This window comes from Chaetodon trifascialis, chromosome 8 (genome assembly GCF_039877785.1).
Source record: "Chaetodon trifascialis isolate fChaTrf1 chromosome 8, fChaTrf1.hap1, whole genome shotgun sequence".
NCBI lineage: Eukaryota > Metazoa > Chordata > Actinopteri > Chaetodontiformes > Chaetodontidae > Chaetodon > Chaetodon trifascialis.
Genome location: NC_092063.1, coordinates 13,878,146 through 13,898,794, shown reverse-complemented (window position 1 = coordinate 13,898,794; position 20,649 = coordinate 13,878,146). Strand labels below are relative to the sequence as shown.

General features: G+C 45.5%; 1 protein-coding gene across 4 annotated transcripts in view; it reads right to left on the bottom strand.

Moving 5' to 3' along the window:
• Nucleotides 1–383: 383 nt before the first annotated feature.
• Nucleotides 384–20,649, bottom strand: part of kmt2d (lysine (K)-specific methyltransferase 2D) — a 32,692-nt gene continuing 12,426 nt past the window's right edge. For all 4 annotated transcript variants that reach the window (XM_070969373.1, XM_070969375.1, XM_070969376.1 and 1 more), the window contains exons 31-55: nt 20,565–20,615; nt 18,847–20,481; nt 18,595–18,765; nt 17,931–18,070; nt 15,426–17,296; nt 15,218–15,341; nt 12,616–12,697; nt 12,452–12,518; nt 12,104–12,336; nt 9,012–12,008; nt 8,774–8,923; nt 8,513–8,677; nt 8,235–8,382; nt 8,054–8,135; nt 7,787–7,959; nt 7,465–7,589; nt 7,243–7,378; nt 6,729–6,850; nt 5,243–6,614; nt 5,007–5,143; nt 4,471–4,601; nt 3,863–4,148; nt 3,664–3,737; nt 3,466–3,574; nt 384–3,354 (exon numbers count right to left, since the gene is read on the bottom strand). In XM_070969373.1, the coding sequence (XP_070825474.1) occupies nt 3,262–3,354; nt 3,466–3,574; nt 3,664–3,737; nt 3,863–4,148; nt 4,471–4,601; nt 5,007–5,143; nt 5,243–6,614; nt 6,729–6,850; nt 7,243–7,378; nt 7,465–7,589; nt 7,787–7,959; nt 8,054–8,135; nt 8,235–8,382; nt 8,513–8,677; nt 8,774–8,923; nt 9,012–12,008; nt 12,104–12,336; nt 12,452–12,518; nt 12,616–12,697; nt 15,218–15,341; nt 15,426–17,296; nt 17,931–18,070; nt 18,595–18,765; nt 18,847–20,481; nt 20,565–20,615 (10,674 nt within the window). In that variant the 3' untranslated portion in view covers nt 384–3,261. The remainder of the gene's footprint in view (nt 3,355–3,465; nt 3,575–3,663; nt 3,738–3,862; nt 4,149–4,470; nt 4,602–5,006; nt 5,144–5,242; nt 6,615–6,728; nt 6,851–7,242; nt 7,379–7,464; nt 7,590–7,786; nt 7,960–8,053; nt 8,136–8,234; nt 8,383–8,512; nt 8,678–8,773; nt 8,924–9,011; nt 12,009–12,103; nt 12,337–12,451; nt 12,519–12,615; nt 12,698–15,217; nt 15,342–15,425; nt 17,297–17,930; nt 18,071–18,594; nt 18,766–18,846; nt 20,482–20,564; nt 20,616–20,649) is intronic.

Sequence of the window (20,649 nt, the reverse complement as noted above, 5' to 3'; positions counted from 1 at the left end):
CTCAAACAGAGACGAGCTGACTTCTTTCTCACACCTCCAGCATTTTTTTAATTTTCAGATTTGTGGTCTTCAGCCTACAAACCCCTTTATATAACTTGATTTTTTTCACATATGCTGTAGTAGTTCATAAAACCTGTAAACAGATTTTGATGTGGAAAATCAGTCGAGTTTCTCTTTAAGAGATCCCTCCCAGAGTTGTTGCATGTAAATATACATATATCATATATCATATACATATCAAGGTGGTGAAGGCCATGAGATGTGGCAGACAGCTCCACAAGAAATTAAACAGACCTTAATACATTTTTAAATATTTAATGTTTCCAAGGTCAAGAGTGAACCCTTGAAATTTGAGTTGTAAAAAAAAAACAGATAAATGAGCACATATTTAAAATGCATTTTATTTTCCTTTACAAGAAACAAAAGCAGACAAAGAAATCAGATGAGGGGGAAAGGGAGTGGGACAGCTGTATATAAAGAGATGCAACCTCTGGCGTCCTGAAAAAAATATGTACAATTCAAAATAATATCCATACAAAACATGCCACATACAATAAAAATGATCATTATATTTATTCATATTCCCTAAAAGTATCTCTGCTGTACAGATGCAACATCTTTTTAAAAAGTAGGTGAGGTTAAAAAAAACCTTCAATTTGAGCAAACTTTATTAAATTATAAGATATGCAGAGAACTTAAATTAAGATTCAGAGAAGTTAAAAATGATTCAGGCTAAAATCCAGTGAGCGGCATAATGTCTCGTCACGATCTTCCCTTGAAATAGAAACATACCAAAAAATATATATATCACTGCTTCGGATACTTGATCAATATCTACCACTTTAGAGAAGTTCTCTGTTATACTATGAGAGTGCAATTCATTACCAGGTTAAGTATGGGATTAACTTTGAGTATTACATCATAACATACATTAGGCCAAGTAACCATTTCACAAGGTTTACCAACACATTCACTTCTATAGGGAAGATATAAAAAAGCAAAACACTAACAATATTCTAGGGAGTTCAAGATTTTCCATTCAAGAGTATATTAATCCAATTGTGACCGATTAAGGGACAGGTTTTGGTAATCAACAAGCAGTAGCATAAATAAAAAGAAAAAATAAACACGAACAATATTACATAAATACAAATGCTATGCACCATTGTACTGCTTTATGCAAGAAGTGATTTTCATGTCTAATTAACGACCCTCCACGTGAATCCAAACAGTTTTATAATCACGTCGGCTTCTCGTCGCAGTTGATTGGAGAAGACCGGACAGTTTCTCATACCTATTTTTAACAAACTTGTCTCTGAGAGCTTATAGCAAAAAACACTAATAGAAAAACAGGTAAATGCAAAACACTCTGGTTCATATACATAAAGATATTAGTTTGCCATTTTACATATATTTATATTTATATACAGCTTTATCTTTGTTAAAATGATATCCAGTGGTTGATTTTTTTTCTCAATTTTATTTCTCTACACTTTTGACTGTACTGATTACAAAGGGGCTGGATAAAGAGTTGCTGTCCCCTAATGCATATACTATATATACAGTTTGTACAACTTTGCATTTTTAAAATCATGTGAGGTCTTAGGTTAGGGGAAGGAGGAAAAAAAGTAGTATGGGAAGGTGGAGTTTTAGTAAAGCTCCCTTTAAAGACTTTTTCATCTTACATAGAAATGAAAACAAATGCCCTTTTTTCCAATAAGTCTTTCCCTGCCATCAGTTCAGCCTCGAGAGGACAGTACCAGCACTAGAAAAGCACACTACAGGGGAAGTAGAAACACTGCAGGCTGTACTCAGGCAGAGGAAGACTTACTACAGTAAAGTTAAACAACAGTCCACTAAATTATACAGAGAGGAAGAGGCATGATTCAAAGTTTAAGGTTGAGTTGTGAAAAGGTCGAGCTGTTGGGGAATAAAAAGCATTTCATGGGACAGTAGTCATGCATCCACCGGCTGGTTTTCAACGAGTGGAGCTTCAATGTATGAAGCAGCAAGCAAATGTGTACTTGGTAAAGTTTTGGACTTCGTAGTCTTCTTGAAAGACTAAGCGTCCTGTGATCCTAGAGCCACTCACTCACACCATTACTGTGCTGAAGCAACTTAAACAGGTGGATGTTCTTGTGCTTTCACACAGCTAGTAATATGGTTCTGAGACGCATAAATAAAGAGAACAAAAAAAAAAAAAAAAGAAGAAGAAAAGCTACATTATTAACCAGGATGATTTGGTGGCATACAGGACACCCGCGAAGCTTCTGATTGTGATTTTAATGCAATATCTTATCAAAACTGTCATATATTTCCTCTGTATAAACAATTCGTGAATAATAATTATGTTGGCTCATTATTGTAAATCATCATCAGCATAGAGTAGATAGAGCAAACCTGCTGCTTAAGATTCCCTGCTTGTCCGAGAAGGCTAAGCCCATAAAAACATTCCCCCTTTCCCCCCCGTTCCACAGTAGCAGTTAACAGTTTTTATACAAAGCAGTCACTTCCCGCTAAATCAATGAGGTAGACTGGGTCCATCTAACCCACCTTGGGACTCCACACAGTCACAACATCTGGTGCCTCTGGAGCCACAGATCAATAGCTTCTCAAATTTTATATTAACTTGCATGTTTTTTTTTTGTTTTTTTTTTTTCTCCATCGATCATATGTAGTTCTTACGCAGAGCCACATCAAGATTGTCTAGCTAGCCAAATATCCGTGTTGTCTTCATTGATGACTTGATGGGGAAAGTGCCATTTTCTGGGAGGTGAGGGGGAGGTGTGGTCAGGTGGGGCAGGAAATAGGTCCGACTTGGAACATAAAAATGCATCATTAGTTCATTATTAGTATTTTAAAATGGCTTTTTGTCGAAGCTCCCGGTGAGCTCTGCACTACGAGGGTCAGAATCATTTGGTAGATGTTTAGGATTGTTTTCCAGCCACTGTAAGCTTATTGAGAACAGTCGAGGGGGGAAAGGGTTTTGGCTGAGGAAAAGGTGATTCACTTGTCCAAACATGACAGATAGTCCCACCATCAAGCTGCTGTTGATGGAGGCGGTCGGTTGCTTTTATTGATTAATGCTCATCAAACCTTTGGCTACAGGTGTCAACGCTTTAGTCTTTCAGTGACGGAGGCCTGCCTTCCTCCACATGTTTCAGAACAGCTTATGCACTGGCTATGTAGGATTCAAAGGCTTTGGCGCAGGAGTGTTCTGGCACCAGTGAGAGGGGAATTCTCCTTTCTGCTTTCCTCTGGTTAGTTCATCCACTTTCGGCAATTCCAGGCTCCACAATGGCAAGGGATCTTGTGCTGATCATCCTCGAAATCAAACTGGTAGTCGTAGGTCAGCTGGAATTAAGAAACGGAGACAGTTAAACACTGCTGAGATTTTAAAAAGAACTTCGGTCAAATTTAGGGGCTATGTAAGGCTGAGCAGTGGCCTTCTCTAATACACTGCACCTCTTCTCCCTTGGGGATCCTGCGGCTGGAAATGATAATAATCTTGTCTTCTTTGTCAAATGTTACAACCTCTGCGACACAGTTGGGGGCACAGGAGTGGTTGACGTAGCTAGAGAGGAGAAAAGAAACTAAGTCAGTTAAAAACATACTAGACTCAAGGGTTTACCACGAGCCAAGTAATCAAAAAACAACACTTACCGAGCTGGGCCACCTGTCAGAGTGGCATCAATCACCTGCTCGTTGTTGATGCGGAACATGTAAATCCCACGATTCTAAGTTAGAAGAAGAAACAGAAAAAGGTTGATAAATGCACAGACTTAAATGTCTTTGTATTTTTGCTTTTCTTATACTTTAAACCAAAGTAACGCATTAAAGTGCTGATGCTTAATTGGTGTACCTGTGACTCGTAGATCTTCTCTCGCCGATTGGCCACCTCGTTGCGTATGACAGTACCAATGTACTCTATGACCATGGTGTGCTTCTCCAGATCCTTAGCAGCATACAGACCCAGGCCCTGGATGCGGGATCGCGCCAGATACACATTGTTCTTCCACTCGGTCTTCAGGCGTCGATACTGGGATGACTTGGAGTGGACAAACTGTTTGCTGTACGGTGTGTTGAGCTCTCCAGTGAATGTACTCTGGTAGGCCTTTGACACGCTGGTGCTATTTAGAGTGTGAGGCCTTGAAACAAGCAGCAAAGAAAATGTGAGTGTGCATCCAGTCTGTAAGACGTATTTAGAAATGCAAGGTTCTTTGGCAAAAATGTCAACAGAAGTCCATCAACTAATTAGTTTAAAAGCTGTGGGACATGTGTTGAGCTACATATTGAGAAACTAACTGAAAAGCACCTCATACTAGCACTAGACTTTTTTCCATCTACTATAATGGAACATGTTGCCAAGAGGAGACTGAAACAATAATACTTTGTGCCAACCAGAACATGTTGGGTGTTACTGTTAAGTTCAGCTTCTCGTGACTTGTTCCTAAAACAATGCTTCTTTACCTCTTGCATTGTGTGGGGACCTTGGGTTCAGAGCGAGCACAGCCTGTGGGATTGATCATGAGAGGGAGCTCCATCAGCGGGTGGCGGCCATATCGGAACTGGTAGTTCTGGCAGTTCTCCACTCCAGGCAACTAAAACACATCAAAGTCACACAAATCATGCTAATCGTGCATGCTGATCAGTAGAGCCATTATATCATAGCAGACTTGCGTGGTTCTGTAGCCCATGTCACAACTACTGAGACCTGATCTGGTCCAGCTCTTTGTCATGTCTGCTTGTGATGTTTGCCGTGTCTATATCCATCAATAAGGTGACTTTCGGTTTTTTTGTTGCATGAATTTCAAATCTTGTACCATTTTAGCAAATATACATAAAAAAATGGAACAATCTTTTCACCAACTCTTTAATTTACTGTTAAGCAGACACCTCGTATGTGTGCATACTAGTGTGTAAAGGGGGTTTCAATTATAAAAGGGAGATACAGACAATTTTAAAGGGGAGCCAAAGTGATACTTTTTCCTGCTGTGTATTCTTACCGACTCGGTGATACGCATGACTGCATGAACTGTGAGGCCATACATCTCCTCTCCTTTGACATGTTCAGTGAACAGTTTCAACATTGATGACTCATCTCGGAGTTTAGCCACCTGCTGAACCACCCGCTCCCAGATCCCTGAAGGCAAAGATGGTGAATTAAATAGAGTCACTGTTGAAGAGGTATTTCATGTGGAAAAGTAAAAACACACAGATGCTATGTAACATAAGTTCTTACCCTCTGGAGTAGTGTCACGATATTGCAAATCCTCCATGCCATGCTCCAGAACACGCACCTCAAACAGTGGGCGACCATCATCCTCACTGATGCGGCAGCGGTAGCGACAGCGCTTGTTGGGCAGACGCGTGCTCCAGTAGATGCGTGTGGCCTCATAGCCGACAGGGAAGATGGCAGTGGGTGAGTGGAAGTTTGCCATCTGGGAGGGTAGCAACTGGCCAACAGCATGAAAGATAAGACCGCCAACGCGAAACAGGTGGATACGATCACCTCGCTGCAAGATGCTGGCAATCTGCTTGACCTCATCGCGCTCAATGTAGACGCGCCGCAAAACCGCAAACGCGCTGAGTTCATCTTCACTGGGGCCCTTCAGCTTATGCTGGGTGCACAACATGGTCTTGTCCTTGAAGAACATGCAGCGTGCCCGGATGGCACAGGCGAAGTGGTAGACATTCGGGCAGCGCAGTCTGTTGCAGCTGTTGGTGGCACCCGTTTTCTGGCAGTATGCGCAAAGAGTCCGCAATCCCCGGCGCAGGGCTACCTCCACATTGATAAGTGCCCCTCCTTGTGTCTCATAAACTTCCGTGGACCACAGGGCACAGTTAAGGTGCACCCACAGGTCCACATCAATGTTAAGCAACCGGGCAGGCCCATCTGTGGCTCCATCACCTTCCTCATGGCAGAAGCAGCATTTTCGTTTATCCCGAGGCAGCTTGTCTGGTCGGAGTGTAATGCGCAGACGTTCCATTAGCTCGGACACCTCCCGGCTGCTCTCCTTCTTAGAACCACCCTTACGTATTGAAATGACAATCTGAAGACGCTTCCAGCGAATCCCCTTCCATTTTTTCAATTTAGGATGTACCACCTCCTCATCAGGGGACAGAGGCCTGCGCTGCTTGACAGCCTTCGGGGAAGACTCCACGTCGTTGGGAGAATCATCAGGAGGTTGAGCTATGTCAGTGGCCAAGTCCTCCTCCTTGGCAGCAGGACTCTGATGATCTTCAGTAGGAGCAGCAGGATCTGGAACTGCACAGGCAGTTGCTGGACCCGTGACCAACTCTGGAGCAGCAACTTCAGGCTCTGTGACATCAGTTGGTTGAGCAGCATTAAGAGGAGGATCAGCATCCTGTTCAGGCTCAGTCTTGATCTGGACAGTGGTGGGACTGGAGGGTAATGGGGATGGAGGAGCTGACTTCTTCAAAGGTTCGGCTTCAGTAGATGGTACTGGGGCAGATGGGGGAGGATGTGGAGGGGATGGTGAAGGGGGTGGAGATTCCTCCACTGGCATGTGAGGAAGGTGGCGCACATCCAGGTCGTTTACATTGGTTGTGTAACAGTGCTGGACCGGTTTGTCCTCTTTTTCTGGGAATTCCTAAGAGACAAATGCACATATGAGATCTACAGCTTTCAAGAAATATACTTACACAGTATATAATCCAAAAAAATAACAATTCACACAGTTCTCAAGAGTCCTGTAATGACTGACCTGTTTAATAAGTGCCAGAATGTCCACTTGTTTCTTCAATGTACAGCCTGGTAGAGACACATCAAATTGCCTTAGCCACTCATCCTGACTGGGTGAAGCACTGTCCTTTGTGCACAGGGCCCCTGGAAAACATGACCACCATAACATTAGTCTTCATTTAAGGAAGACTGATCTTAGAAGATTTGCATTCATGTTTGGGAGAAATGTAAATATACAAGCGTGTCCCTTTTGGGCAGCAATTCACATGCTCAAGTAGCACATAACAGATTCACGTTAAAAAAGGCTTAAAAGGCTAAAACTATGACATTTTGTTCCCTTTAGGTATTCTAAATTAGAATCAATTTGGTATGGCAGGGTGACGTTAAAAATATTTGGAGACAGAAACAACAGGTCAATTTAAATAAGACATTTGCAGTACTACACCAGCAAAGGGGATAGTGCAATAGTAAGAAGCATCTTCAAAATAAAAAAAAGACACCATGAATAAGTAAACTGTATGTCTCTTAAAGCATACCTGACTGACCAGGTCCCTTCCCAGGTCCATCAACTCCAGGCATGTCAGGGTTTTGGGGAGGGAAAGTCACCTCATAAGAACCTGGCATCCTAATGTTGAGCAGCTGGGCCATGGCCATCATCACGTGATTCAGTTTCTGGAAAAAGTCAGTTCTTGTTAACTACAGTATGCATAAACATAAGCAAAGGTTAAACTGGATGCAGTGATATCATGGCTTCGTACCTTGGCTGCAGCAGAGGACAATGTGAAGGTAACAGACACCTCGTTGCTTTTGGCCTTGTCCCAGTGGTTGGATGTGGAAACTACCTTGCTATCAGCTGCTTCAAACGGTTTATTTTCTGGGAATGCTACAAATGAAAATGTGTAAATTATTCTTTTGGCAGTTTGCATTTTAGCTGTCATTAAACAGGACTTGAATGGTGAAACATAATGCAAAACATTCAGGATAAGCTTTTTGGATTTTACCAAAACACATTGTACAAATACATATGACGTGATCAATGTTGCTATTTTGAGTAATTATATTTTGAATGCAGTATAAAACCTGGGATGGCAGTGCGGGGTATCAGGGGAATAATGGGGGATATTGCTCTCTCAGTTTCCTCCTCTTTAGGCTCTCGTAGGTGGGGGAAACGTGGGGTCTCATCTCCTACGTTACTCTCAGGGGATGATGCCGGGATGATGCTTTCTGGGGCATCCTCATCATCACTCTCCATCCTATTAAAAAGGCATTTCCTACAGTTATAGCCACTCAGCAACAAGAAATCCATGTACTATGGTTGACGAACTAATTAGAAGCATCCCATTGTACCTGATATCCTCATTCTGGTTATGTGGTGGGGTGGGGAGAGCTGCTAGAATGTCTACACTCTTCACCTCTTCTGTAACGGAATCTGCAGGGAACATTAGTTATTTAGAACCCAATTACTGTACAACTGCAAATCAAATATCATCACAAACATTGATTTTATGCCAAATCCCTCATTGTTTACCCATTGGCTCCTCTGCTGGCTCTGTGTCTTTCTGACCCTCAGACAGCTCCTCTCCTGGAGTCACTCCATTCAGCAGCTTGTGCTGCACTGAAGGCGGAGGAGTAGGAGGTAGGGAGGATGGGGGTGTCGGTGGATTGCTGAGGTTACTCTGTAAAGGCACAAAACACTAACATCATAAAACAACTTTGCTTTAGAAGATTTTGTTTTTTAAGTAGTATTAATTAACAACCAAATGTTGTCACTGCTGGCCAGTGGTACATGTAGCAGCTGAGTTATACCTTGGTGAGTAACTGAGAATAGTAGTCTGGGATATTGTCCAGCACTGCATTTCCAAAAGATCCTTTGAGCTGGGCTTTGCCATTGGCTGGACTGCTTCCGAAAGGGGCAAACAGATCCAGACTGGCAGTGATTGAAGGCTCCATCAGCGGCAGCAGAGACAGACCCTGGAGGGTAAAATTCCATTTGTTGAGATAATGTAGAAGCATTCTTCAAAACATCAATGGAAAAAATATTTTAGGAAATTCATTTCAATATTTTACCTGTTTGAGTTGCTTAATCAGAGCTTCGGCACTTTTTCCAACTTCTTCCTTCTTATTCTTCTTCCGTGCATTAGGACCTCGGTCTCCAGTTGCCTTATTAGTGCGCTTTGGTTTTTGTGCAGGAGCCCTTTTTGTTATAGACTGTAAATCCTGCAAGGGATGACATAATGAACAAGCGGTTCTTTCCACACAAATGTGATGACGACAAAAAGACTAAATGCACTGATGAAAAATATACCTCCATATTTCGTGGAGTCCCTTGAAGTTTTTGCTCCAGCATTGCTAGTTTGGTGTTGATGTGACCATTGATCTCACTGTGGATGCCTTCAGAAGGCCTCTGAGCACCAAGCTGAAGGTTCTTGGTTCTCAGGAGTTTCTGTAGCAGTTGCTGTCCAGTCTCAGACCTAGGGCCTTGAGTACCAGGGTCTCCAGCCATGTTTCCAGCATTAATAAGTGAACTAGGGTTGTTTCCGGAAATAACGGTCTCTCCTGTTGCTTCTCGCTTTATAGCCCCAGGATGAGCCTCTGCTGCACCATCACACTGAACCTCTCTTGGTTCCTGTTTAATATTCTGTAATGTCATCTTGCATAGCTCCCCGACTCTAGAGCTATGTTGTGCATGAGTAGCATGGCTCTCTGTGAGCTGCTGAGACTGTTGCTGAACATTCATGCCTTTCTGTGGACCGTTGGGGATAAGTGAGGCTGTCTGAGATGTTTCACTGCCTAATGTCTGAGTTTCTATTTTCAGTCCTGGACAATCCAGTGGACTCCTGGCTCCAGGTGACCTGAGTGGAGATGCCTTGACTTGGCTGTATGGACTCCCCCTTCCAGCCCTACTGTCAGCTATAGAGGGAGAGGAGACATGGGATGAATGGGGTGAGGCTGGGTGTGCTGGGCTCATGCTGACAGGACCTCTTGGAGAATATGCATGGGATGGAGAGCCCTGCATGCGGCCTGCTGCAGCTACCATTAACGCTTGTTGGTTCTGGTTGGGAGTAGGTGGACGCATCCCCATAGCCTGATTAAATGTGTGCCGTTGTGCATCCCCAGGAGAGTTAGCCATTGGCTGACGTGGAGATGTTGGCCTTATCATGCGTCCATGGTCAGGTGGCCCTGGTACCTGACCTCTCATAATATGTTGCATCATCTCTCCTACTTGTGGCTGTTGTTGCCCAGGAACCATCATCCCCTGCTGTATCTGAGGGACAACACCAGGTTGTTGGCCCAACATGCCTGACTGTTGCTGAGTGCCCACTGCTCCTGGCTTCCCCATGGCTCCATATGGCATCTGTTGGCCTTCCATCCCTGGCATCTGCTGCCCAACCTGTGGCACCTGTCCTGGAGGCATGTGAGATCTTAACTGACTTTGCTGACCTTGACCCATTGACATCCGCAGCATCTGTCCCTGTTGGAGCTGCCTCTGGGCAATCATGGCCTGGATGTGCTGTATCTGCTGGTTTGGGGGAAGATTGCGGAGCTGGGGATTTTGAGCAATAATAGCTTGTATGTTGACAGGATTGCGGATCTGTCCAGGTGGAAGTACAGGCCTTTGTGCCATCATCCCTTGCTGCTGGGCTCTTATCATGCCCATCATGGCCTGTTGTTTTTGCTGCTGGGCTATGAGAGCTTGCTGTTGTGGACTATGGCCCATCACAATAGGCTGTGGCTGTCCAGGATGGCCCTGCCCTATGACCTGCTGCTGCATGCTGGGATCTTGTGACTGCTGCATGGCATTTTGAACTGTTTGCTGTTGTTGCTGCTGAGCTAAGAAATCATTTGGCTTTCCTTCCTCTTTAATAGTTATCAAACCAGGCTTGTCAACACTGAGGGAACCCTGCCTCTGGAGAGTAAGCGGAAGTTGTTGCTGCTGTTGCTGAAGCACACCAGATTGTTGGTTTCCAGTCAAACCTGTTTGTTGTTCAGGCACAGACTGAGGATTTGACTGTTGCTGTTGAGCCATATAAATCTGGTTTTGTTGCTGCTGCTGTTGTATTTGCTGCCTCCCCATGTCAGTTTGATGATCATTTGCATTGCCTAGTTGGGTCATCTGATTGGGAGTGGAGGGACCACTCTGCTGAGGTGGCGTTCTCGAATCAGGGCTGAGGATCCCACCCTCTTTGGGGCCTGAGTTTTGGCTGTCTGCTGCTCCCTGTGGCTGGGGTGTGATACTTCCTGCTGAAGGCGAGGAGCCCATCTGTGGGGTAGGAGGTTGGGAGAGCCCTCCTTGCTCTTGGCTGGACTGACTGATCAACTGTGTTGGTTGTCTTTGCTGTGCCATCTGCTGCTGCTGCTGAAGGTGGGCCAAATTCTTTGCAACATTTTGCTGCTGCTGCTGAGATGCAAGCATGCGTTGGGCCAGAATGTTCTGTTGTTGTTGTGGAGTCAACTGAACCTGGGGACTCCTGAGGCCAGGATGACCTGAGGATCCCACCATTCCCTGCTGACCCATCATCAGCTGAGGCCTCTGTTGCTGTGATAGTGCAACTGACTGGTTCCCCATAATCCCTGGTTGAGCTGCCATCATGGCTTGAGGATGGTTAATAGGCTGGCCTCCTGCAAGGTTCTGTGGTAGTGGAGCCACAGACTGGCTTCCTACCATTCCTTGTGGTACCTGCACCATGGTCTGCTGATTGGCCTGGTTGGCTAGCATTCCCTGCTGACTGTTTACTTGTTGTTGGGCCATAAGTGGGTTCCCCATCATACCAGTCTGTGGCTGAGGGATTAAACCAGCCTGTTGATTTGGGTGTGGCATTGGTTGCTGGCCCATCATCACTTGCTGTTGCTGCTGCTGTTGCTGGAGCTTTGCCATCTGCATCCTATGTTGAAGCTGTCTTTCTTGGAGAAGCCTGGGGTCTGCACCTTGCATTCCAGGCCCCTGTGGGAAGAATCCTGTTGGAGCCCCAGGAGGACCTGAGGCCCTTGCACCACTGCCTCCGAGCGTTGCAGGGAGCTGGGGTTGGGCACCACCAATAAAGGGCTGCCCTTGGGGCATCCTGATGGGCATTCCACCTTGGGCCATCATGCCTGGGTGCTGGCCCATTACTGGTGTTCCCTGTTGGCCCATCACCATCTGGCCAGGCATCTTGGGAAACATGTGAGGGGGGCCCCCCTGGGCAGAATGGCCTGGGGTAAGAAGACCTGAGCCTTGCTGATGCTGCTGATGCTGCTGATGCTGCTGCTGCTTGCTTCTGTACTCAGCAATAAGATTGGTGTGCTCCTTCTGTTGCTTGCGTACCTAGGGCAGAATAATTATGAACAAATATGAATTTGCATTTAGAGATGCCATGTGCCTTTACTCTGGACAAGTTTATGGACCTTATAACTACACACCTGGTCAAGCTGTTTCTGAATTTTGCTCTGCTCTTCTGTAACCAACTTTAGTTTCTCTGCATCTGCCTCAGCAAACTCCCTGCCAGCTTTCTTAGCAGTGCGTTGCTTAGCACAGAGTGCCTTGCGTGATTTGCGGTGAACTCCAATCTGTTCCTCCAAAAATTTCAACTGCATTTGAAGCAACTGTTGGGTGTGAAGGAGCCATTCTTCATATTGGTGCTGTTCTGCATCATCTATAACAGAGGAGGATAAATTAAATCATAAATATAAGAGTATGTGGACAGCAATATAATGTCTTTCCAAATAACTAAACAATTCTTTTAAAAGGGCTGTATTGGTAGAACATACTGATGATTCCTTGCACAAATTGGGGAGGGTTGGGTCTTGACTGGGTGGCATCACTTGTCTCTCCCTCCTAAACACGACAAGAAAGGATTACAAAAAAAAAAAATCAACAACACAAGACTTACAAGAAAGTAAATCAATCACTTCTTACAAGCAACAAAGCATACCTTTGGAGGTCCAGATGGAAGCTGACCCAGATCTGTGCCCGGGGCAGAGGCCAGCCTCTGAGCAAGCAAAGAAACCTGTTGCCTGATGAGAAGACAAAACATAAAATAGTTAACGATACCTGCAGTTTACTGAGCAATAGTCTGTAACTTATATGATTTCCAAACCCTTGTGCAAAAAAAGTTGCAAATCACCATGTTGCTACCACAACCTGAACCTTTCTTGTGATGACAGTTGACATTGGACAGTTAAAGTGTGGTACTGCTGCATAATACATCACCTCCTTTGGAGGAGGAGTATAGAAAAACAACAGTGTGTAACAAACACTCTTTAAAATAATTTTTAACATCCGCTTCAGGAAATAATTGTGAAGTGTTTCCTCTACGTTCATTTAGGAGTGGCAGACCGCCATTCCTAAATCCTAGCCGCCGCTCCTTCAAATTTCTTTCTTTTGTTTTTTTATTGTCGCAAATACACCACTGCCGCATGTCTCCACTTTCACAGCAGAGTCCGACATTAATTACTCGCGAGAGCGCGGCCTTGAAAGTGATATCACGTCAAGCACCTAGGCACCAGGTCAGACACCCAGAGGAGTGTCGTCTTGGAAAATAGGCCAGCGACTCACCGGAGAAAAGACAGACTTATTATAGATTAATAAGATAACTCATAATAGATTTTACAAGTTAAATAGACATTCGCAAAATAATGATGGCCAGCTAACGTTACGTAACATATCGGTAGTTAATTGGGCCTGGTGGCAACTCAGTGTCGCTAACATGAGTAAACTAATTGATAGCATTAAGCTAATATCTGCACGCCATGATGTAACTGCTGACTGCATTTTCAAATGATGTTCAAATATTTGTCTAAGAGAAAGACAGCTGATGAAGATGACGCTGGCCATTCAATAAACAGGTTGTAAAAGTAAAATCTGCAGTCAAGTGTCATTTGTTTATAAAAACCATCAGAATCAGTGCTGGACATGGCAGCAGTACGAATAGTGATGTGCTTACCGTTACTGGCGTTAATAATGACAAAAAGTGTTTCTGCAGAACATACTTTTGGAGATAAAATATAATCACTAAATCACTTTATCCCATGAGACATTTGTGTGAAATCTGGTCATAAAAATATGGTCAGAAAAGTGTTTTGTGAGGTCACAGTAACCTTTGACCACCATTGTCTAATGAGTTAGACATGAGTCCTTCAGTGCAAATGGACATTTGTGCCAGATGTAATGAAATTCCCCCCAGGCATTCCTGAGATACCATATTCACAAGAAAGGGACAGATGTAAAGTCACAGTAACTATGACCTTTGACCACCAAATATTAATCAGCAGAGTCCAAGTGAATATTTGTGCCAAATTTGAAGACATTGCCTCAAGTTGTTCCTGAGTACGTACAACCAGAAAACATAATGCCTTAGGCCATGTTTGTCACCAGCACATGGGCATAACAAAAATGCACATCAGTGTGTTTCCTTTTGATGATTTTATGTTCTTTCACAAGAGGGAGGGGAGAGCATGCCTATACATATGGACTCAAATAATCCTGTGACATTTTATGGGATTGTATTTCACTGAAAGGTATAATTCTGTTATTCTGTGTGGTGATGTTTTTTAAAACCAGCTGCATAATTCCTGTACCCATATTGTTGAAGACAAATTGAGTATGCTAAATGGGTATGTTTTGCTAGTTTTTATAAAAACAGAACAGCAGTTGCTTCCTTTTTCATCTTCCTTTTTACATCTCTGTAACCACAAGCAACCAATGACACATTCGAGCAAAAGTCACTAGGTAACAGGGAAACTAGATGAACTGTCCCCTCCTTCTGCATAAGCTGTCCTCCATTCCATATATCTGACAAATTTAATGCATGCTCCATGACTTAACCCCTTTTAATTTGATATGGAAAATGTGTCAACAGTTGCCTGTTTACACATCCAGTTGATACACACCTACACAGTGGTTATATTATGTCTATATGTATATTAGTATCTGCACTGTTGATTTTCTTCATCAGTGATATCTTTAATGAAGTCCCCCCCAAAAAAACACAATTTGAATTTTGGATTTTTTCACTTACAATTCTGTTTTCACAACAATAGGTGTGCCACATGGAGGAGGCTTGTAATTAATAATGTAGTCTATCAACCCTAACAAAACAGCCTGCATTTAACAGGAGAAGTTGGTCCAAAATCAGTGCATTTACAGGAGGACATTACATCAGAGAATGTCTTTCTCTCTGTTTCTATGCAGAGCATGTGTGACTGTCTGTAGACCCTTTTCACAGTATCGGATTTAACAGCTACAGGAGGGGTGGAGCGAGGTGAGGTTGTCTACTTTTGAAATCAAGAGTGGATACTATTGTTCTTGGACAAATAAAAAAAGATTTCAACTAAAAACACTAAAATAGGTCACCAACTATACTTCGGCAGCTCTGAATATACCTGGGTGTGTCCTGCTTTCAAACAAAGTATATGTGTGGTAAACAGTCAACAAATATCTGTCACTTCCCTTTAGGTTTTGGTATGGACTATAAAATGAACTTGAAATAGTTGAATACAAAAACATAATGACCATGTCAATATGGATAAAATTACCTGTTAATGCCAGGGGGAACGACCATTGGATCCTGTGCCAATACTCTCTTGATACCCTTTAGTGCCACCATCTTTGCCTTGGCAATGGGATCCATGATGTCATCAGTTGCAAATTTGTCTAAATCTGCAACAAAAGTATAACACAAAATCGGTTGATATAATATGAAAAGATGATTACATAATGACAGTGACAAACTACCGTGATTACCTTTATCTGGAAAGAAATTGTTGGCCAGAGGAGACTGTTTGACCACTGGCTGTGGCTGTGGCTGTGGCTGCGGCTGCGGCTGCTGCTGCTGCTGCTGATGACTGAGACCTGTATGGATCCCTGGCTGCCCCATCCTCATCATGGCTTGCTGCTGGACCATGGCCATGTGAGGTGGAGGTGCCATTCCAGTTCCCATAAGCCTTTGCTGCTGCTGCTGCTGCTGCTGCTGCTGCTGCTGCTGCTGCTGCTGCTGCTGCTGCTGCTGCTGCTGTTGTAGTATGTGCGGCGCACGGGGCACCATTCCTGGCTGAGCCATCATTCCTTGTGGTGGTGGGCGATGGTGGTGTGGCAGCATTATCTGCCCAGGTGCCTGAGGGTTCGGCTGTTGACTTGTGAGGCCAGGAAAATGAGGTGCCATGCCTCCTTGGTGGAGGGAACTGAGCTGTTGCTGCTTCTGCTGTTCCTTCTTCTCATGCTCCAGCAGATCCTGTATTAGAAGAGGCAGTTCACCATCTAAAGAGCTCTCTACCTTTGCCAAATCGACAGCAGGGGAGTGCTGTCCCCCTACATCAGGCAGCCCCAGCGGATCATCCCCAATATCTGCATGTGGAGCAGCTGGAGGAAACGGCAATGGATCGGCTTGGCTCGGAAGGGGGTAAGGAAGCCCCCCTAGTCGAACAGAACTGAGTGAAGCTGACTGGTTTTCTGGTTGTGTAGGCTTGGCTGATGGTGTGGTCCCACCAAGTAGCATTGACACGGCCTCTCCTATTTCATCTTTCACCACAGCCTGGCCTGGCTGCACCTGAGGGGTCAAACCTCTGTCCTCTACTTTGACATTCGAGGTATCAGCAGCTTCTGCAGAGGGTGGCTGTTGGGTAGCAGATCCTGCAGTGGAGGGGGCTGCTGTGAGAGACTTCTGCCCTGCCTCCACTTTGGCTTTCTCTTCCACTTTAACAAGTACAGATCCAGAGGAAGATGAAGGTGCTTCACTTTCTGCCTCCACCAACCGCAGCTGGTCTGAGAAGACATCTTTAGGGTCTCCTTGGTCCAGCTCAGGGTCAGTATAAGCCAGCAGGTCAAACTCATCACTGTTAAGCAAGTCGTCTAAATGTGGATCATTGGTTTCAAGGTTATCCAGGTTGCCTAAATCATCATCTCCTTTGTCAGGGTCCAAGTCAAGAGCCAAATCATCCTCATCCTCCACACCTCCATCACCTGGGGCATCCCCTAGCCCCTCCAGGTCAGGCTCTGGCAGTTCCTCACTGTTTTCTACTGTGGCAGGCTGGGGCCCTGTGACTATGCTTCGTTGTGGAAGCTGATGCTGCTCAGTGCTAGGAATGTTTGGAGTGGAAGTAGCTGCCTGGGGCTGCAGGTGGGGCTGTTGTGTTACTGGGCCCGGTGATTGCTGAGGCAGTAAATCTGACAGTCCACCCTGCTGTAACCCCAGCTGTGAGTTGCTGCCCCCCTCTGTTTGAATGCCACTAGCTTGAGCTATGGGATGTTGTTGAACATAAGGTGCTGTCATCTCTTGCTCTGGTACAAAGAGACGTGGCCTGGGCTGGGGTCCACGGGGCATAAACTGGGGTCGGAGGGGTAGCCTCTGTGAATTGTGTCTCAATTCAATGAACTGCGGTGGGGGTCCTTGACCCACTGGCTGCATGGTCTCTCCTCCATGTCCTGGAATCATGGTGTGAGGGTTACCCATTCCTTCCATACCATGGATGTTGACAGCAGGGTTGAGGTTGTGCCTTATGCCCATAGCCTCCATGCCAGGCTGGGGGAACCTCCTTGGACCTGGGGCCTGGCCCTGCCACTGAGGAGGGAATGGTGGACGGGCAAACATGCCCTGAGGTCTGGTGGGCCCTGGAGGCCTGCGAGACAGAGAAAAAAAATATATATATATTTCAATTTGAATAGTGTTTACTGTATTACCAAAGATTTGATAATCTTAAGGGCTCGAACTAATTAAGGGTACTTATCATTTTTTTGGAGGCCAAGTAAAATTTTTTTTTTTTTTTGACATGGACATAAACAGTAGCACTGGGATTGCACATACAATTATGCACAAGCATCGGATGCACTGTATTTAGTGTTTGTGGCAAAACATTAATTTACAGGAGGCTGTAAGGTCCAGTGTGTAGGATACATGGGTATCCACTTGCAGAAATGTCATATATTAACAGTTAAGTTTCCATTGGTGTATTATCATCTGAAAGTAAGAATAAGTTGTGTATTCATTTCCTTAAAATGAGCTCTTTAAATGTACAAAAAGAGTAGGTGCTCTTCCATGAACCCGCCATGCTACACTGCTCTTGTTCTACAGTAGCCCAGAAGGGACAAAACAAATACATGCTCTAGAGGAGGCCTCTTTGGCTTTTTTCACAGCCACCATGGCCATGAGACAATGGGTGTTAAGTTGGTTGCAACCTGCAATTTCTAATTGTGGAGGGGTAACCAAGCCTCATCATTTCACATGAATGAATCTAATTCAAAAGAGGTGCTTACCTTAGTGCACTAGGATCCATGATGGCAGGGGTTCCTGTAGGTGGTGGGCGATTGAGCTTGTCCTCCATGCCACCAACAGCCATGGGCATCTTCCCTGTCACAGAAGCCTGAGCTCCAGCAGTAGTAGCAGCAACACGATCCTAAATAAGGTTTTAACACATAAAACACATAAATGTACCTACTCTTTAATTTGTAACAAATATATACAGTGCTTTTATCCAGAACTCTTTACAATTCTTTTCTCAGTCACTCATTCTCACACTCGCACAGACAACACACCGATGGCATCTGACACTGAGAAAAATGTGGGGCTCTATCTTGCCCGAAGACACTTCAGTTTGTGGACAGGAGCAAACAGGAATGAAAGTGCCAGCCCTGTGATTAGTGGACGACCTAGTCTACTTGCTGAGGCCACAGCCACCCTGCTCACTTTCACCTGTTGACTGGTACAAACTAAATAAAGTACAGCCTCAGCTATAAAATGGTGAAACTGTGAGTAAAGTTTTGTATTTCAGGTTTTTTTTAATGAACTGCTCTGCAGAGCAGGTACTTGCTATGATTGTACCCAGGTCATACAAAGGCATCTTCTTGATTGCTGCATCCCACTGTTGATGTCAAGATGTTACATTTGTAAGGTTCTTGGCATGCTGTTCAGGGTGTGTACCTGTGGATAAGGTGGTGGTGCTCTGTGGGCCTTGTCTTGTTGAAAGGCTCCAATCTCTCCTCCAGACCAGCCAGGGGATGCACTGCCAGCAGCAGCTGCAGCCTCCTTCTCTTGTCTCATGGAATTTCTCTGCATTTGCTGTCTGATTAAGAATTCCCTCAGTCTCTGGCGCTAAAAAACACAAAAAGGATTGATTAGCAAAATACCTACGAGGTGCAGATAATGACTGTTCACTGGCTAATACTTTGATACCTGTTTGTGTTTCTCCAGCTCAGAGGGGCTAAGGCCTACTAATGCAGGGTCCTGCACTGCTGAAATGTCAGGCATTTCTTGAGTGCCTGGCAAAGCTGGTTGATGAGGTGCATCTGGAGGGCGGACAGCCGATAGTTCTTCAGATCCAGAGGGAGGTGGCACTCTGGAGCTGAAGCTGTCTGTCCCCATAGTCTGCTGAGTTTGTGGCTGTGGTTGCTGTAGCTGACCCTGTAACATCTGACTCTGTTGTTGGGTTACTTGGAAGCCTCCCGTGTTTGGGCTGCGGCTGAAAGTAGGGGGTGCTGACGGTTTACCAGAGAGGGGATCCCCCATGGAACTATTGGTGGGATGGGGTGTAGGTGGCTGGTTAGGATGAGGTGAGTTTTTGTAACTTGCAGTTCCCTCTGGGGCAACAGACGAAGGACGAGGGGGTTTGTGAATAGTAGCAAAAGGGTCTCTAGATTGAGGCCTTGAAGGTGGCTGAGAACAAGGGTCTGGGGATTGAAAACGAGGAGTAACAGGAGACTGGACAGAGTAGGCATCATTGGAGAGCCCACCCGGAGTGTGTGGGGACTGAGAGCTGCCCTGGGACTGTGGGCTGGAGGGCACTCTAGGGCATGGTTCCTGTTGACCTACAGGGTGTCTCTGGGATCCAAGAGAACCACTGTCGCCTGACTGTGGTCTGGGAGTTAGTGGTGGCTGAGTGTAAGGGTCAGAGAAAGGGTGGGAGGGAGACTGCCTGTAGCCTTCAGTGGGGTGGCTAGGGGATGCTCCAGGATGAACAGCCCCACCCTCCCCTTGGTGCATCCGTGGCGTCATAGGTGCCTTGAATAAACCGTCTCCAGACTCCAGCATCCCAGCAGGGGAGCCAGCGGATAGGTCAGATCTTCCAACCACAGAAGAGCGTGGAGATGGTGCACTCATTTCAGCCCTGTACTGCCCTGTGCTTGCAGGTGAGGAAGCCACTGCAGAGGGTGATGGGGAAGAACCATACTCTGGCCGTCCCATCCCTTGCTGGTTTCTGAAAGGGTCTCCATAGTGAGCGTTGTGAGGTGGAGAGAAGATTGGCGACTCCCCAAGCCCAGCACCTCTTGAATGAGGACTTTCTGGAGGTCCTAGGGACTCCTGAGAGCCATGTTGTGACTGTGGTAGATGACCCTGTTGCTGCTGCAGCTGTGATCTAAAGTAAGGGTCAACCTGCTGAGCCCGTCTGGGGGTTCCAGGAGTTCCTGGTTGCATGTCAAAGGGGCCAAGACTGGCTGGCCGTCCCTGAGGAGGACCCTGTGGGCCGGAAGCAGAATAACCTGAGGAAGAGGCCTGCAAGGGGCTGGCCCCAGCATGGGAAAAGGGTGTGGCTGGGTGGGAGTGAGAATGGGGTGACTGAGGAGGAAACTTGGCCAAGGGATCTGTCCGGATTTCAGCTGACCCTGGGGTCTTAACAGGTCCATCTGAGAAAAAAACAGAGGATGACCCTGAATCTGGAGGGAAGGGAAATGGGCTTTCTGCAGAGCTGGGCTGGGAAGAGATTGACGTAGAGCCTGAAGGTGGAGGGATCTGGAGGTGTAAATTCGGCCGTTCTCCCTTCACACGCCCTGCCTCTGTCTTGACTGGTCTGCACACCTGACTCTCTGCCTGCTGTGAGAATAGGAGAACACACAAACATTAACAATCTGCACTACAGCTCTAATGAAACGTGCGACAATGATGCTTAAATTTACCTTCTGCGCCTTGTTGATCCTCTGAGCTGCTCGGTTATCTTTGGCCTTTTGCTACAAAAAGAAATTGGACATTAAGAAAAGAGTA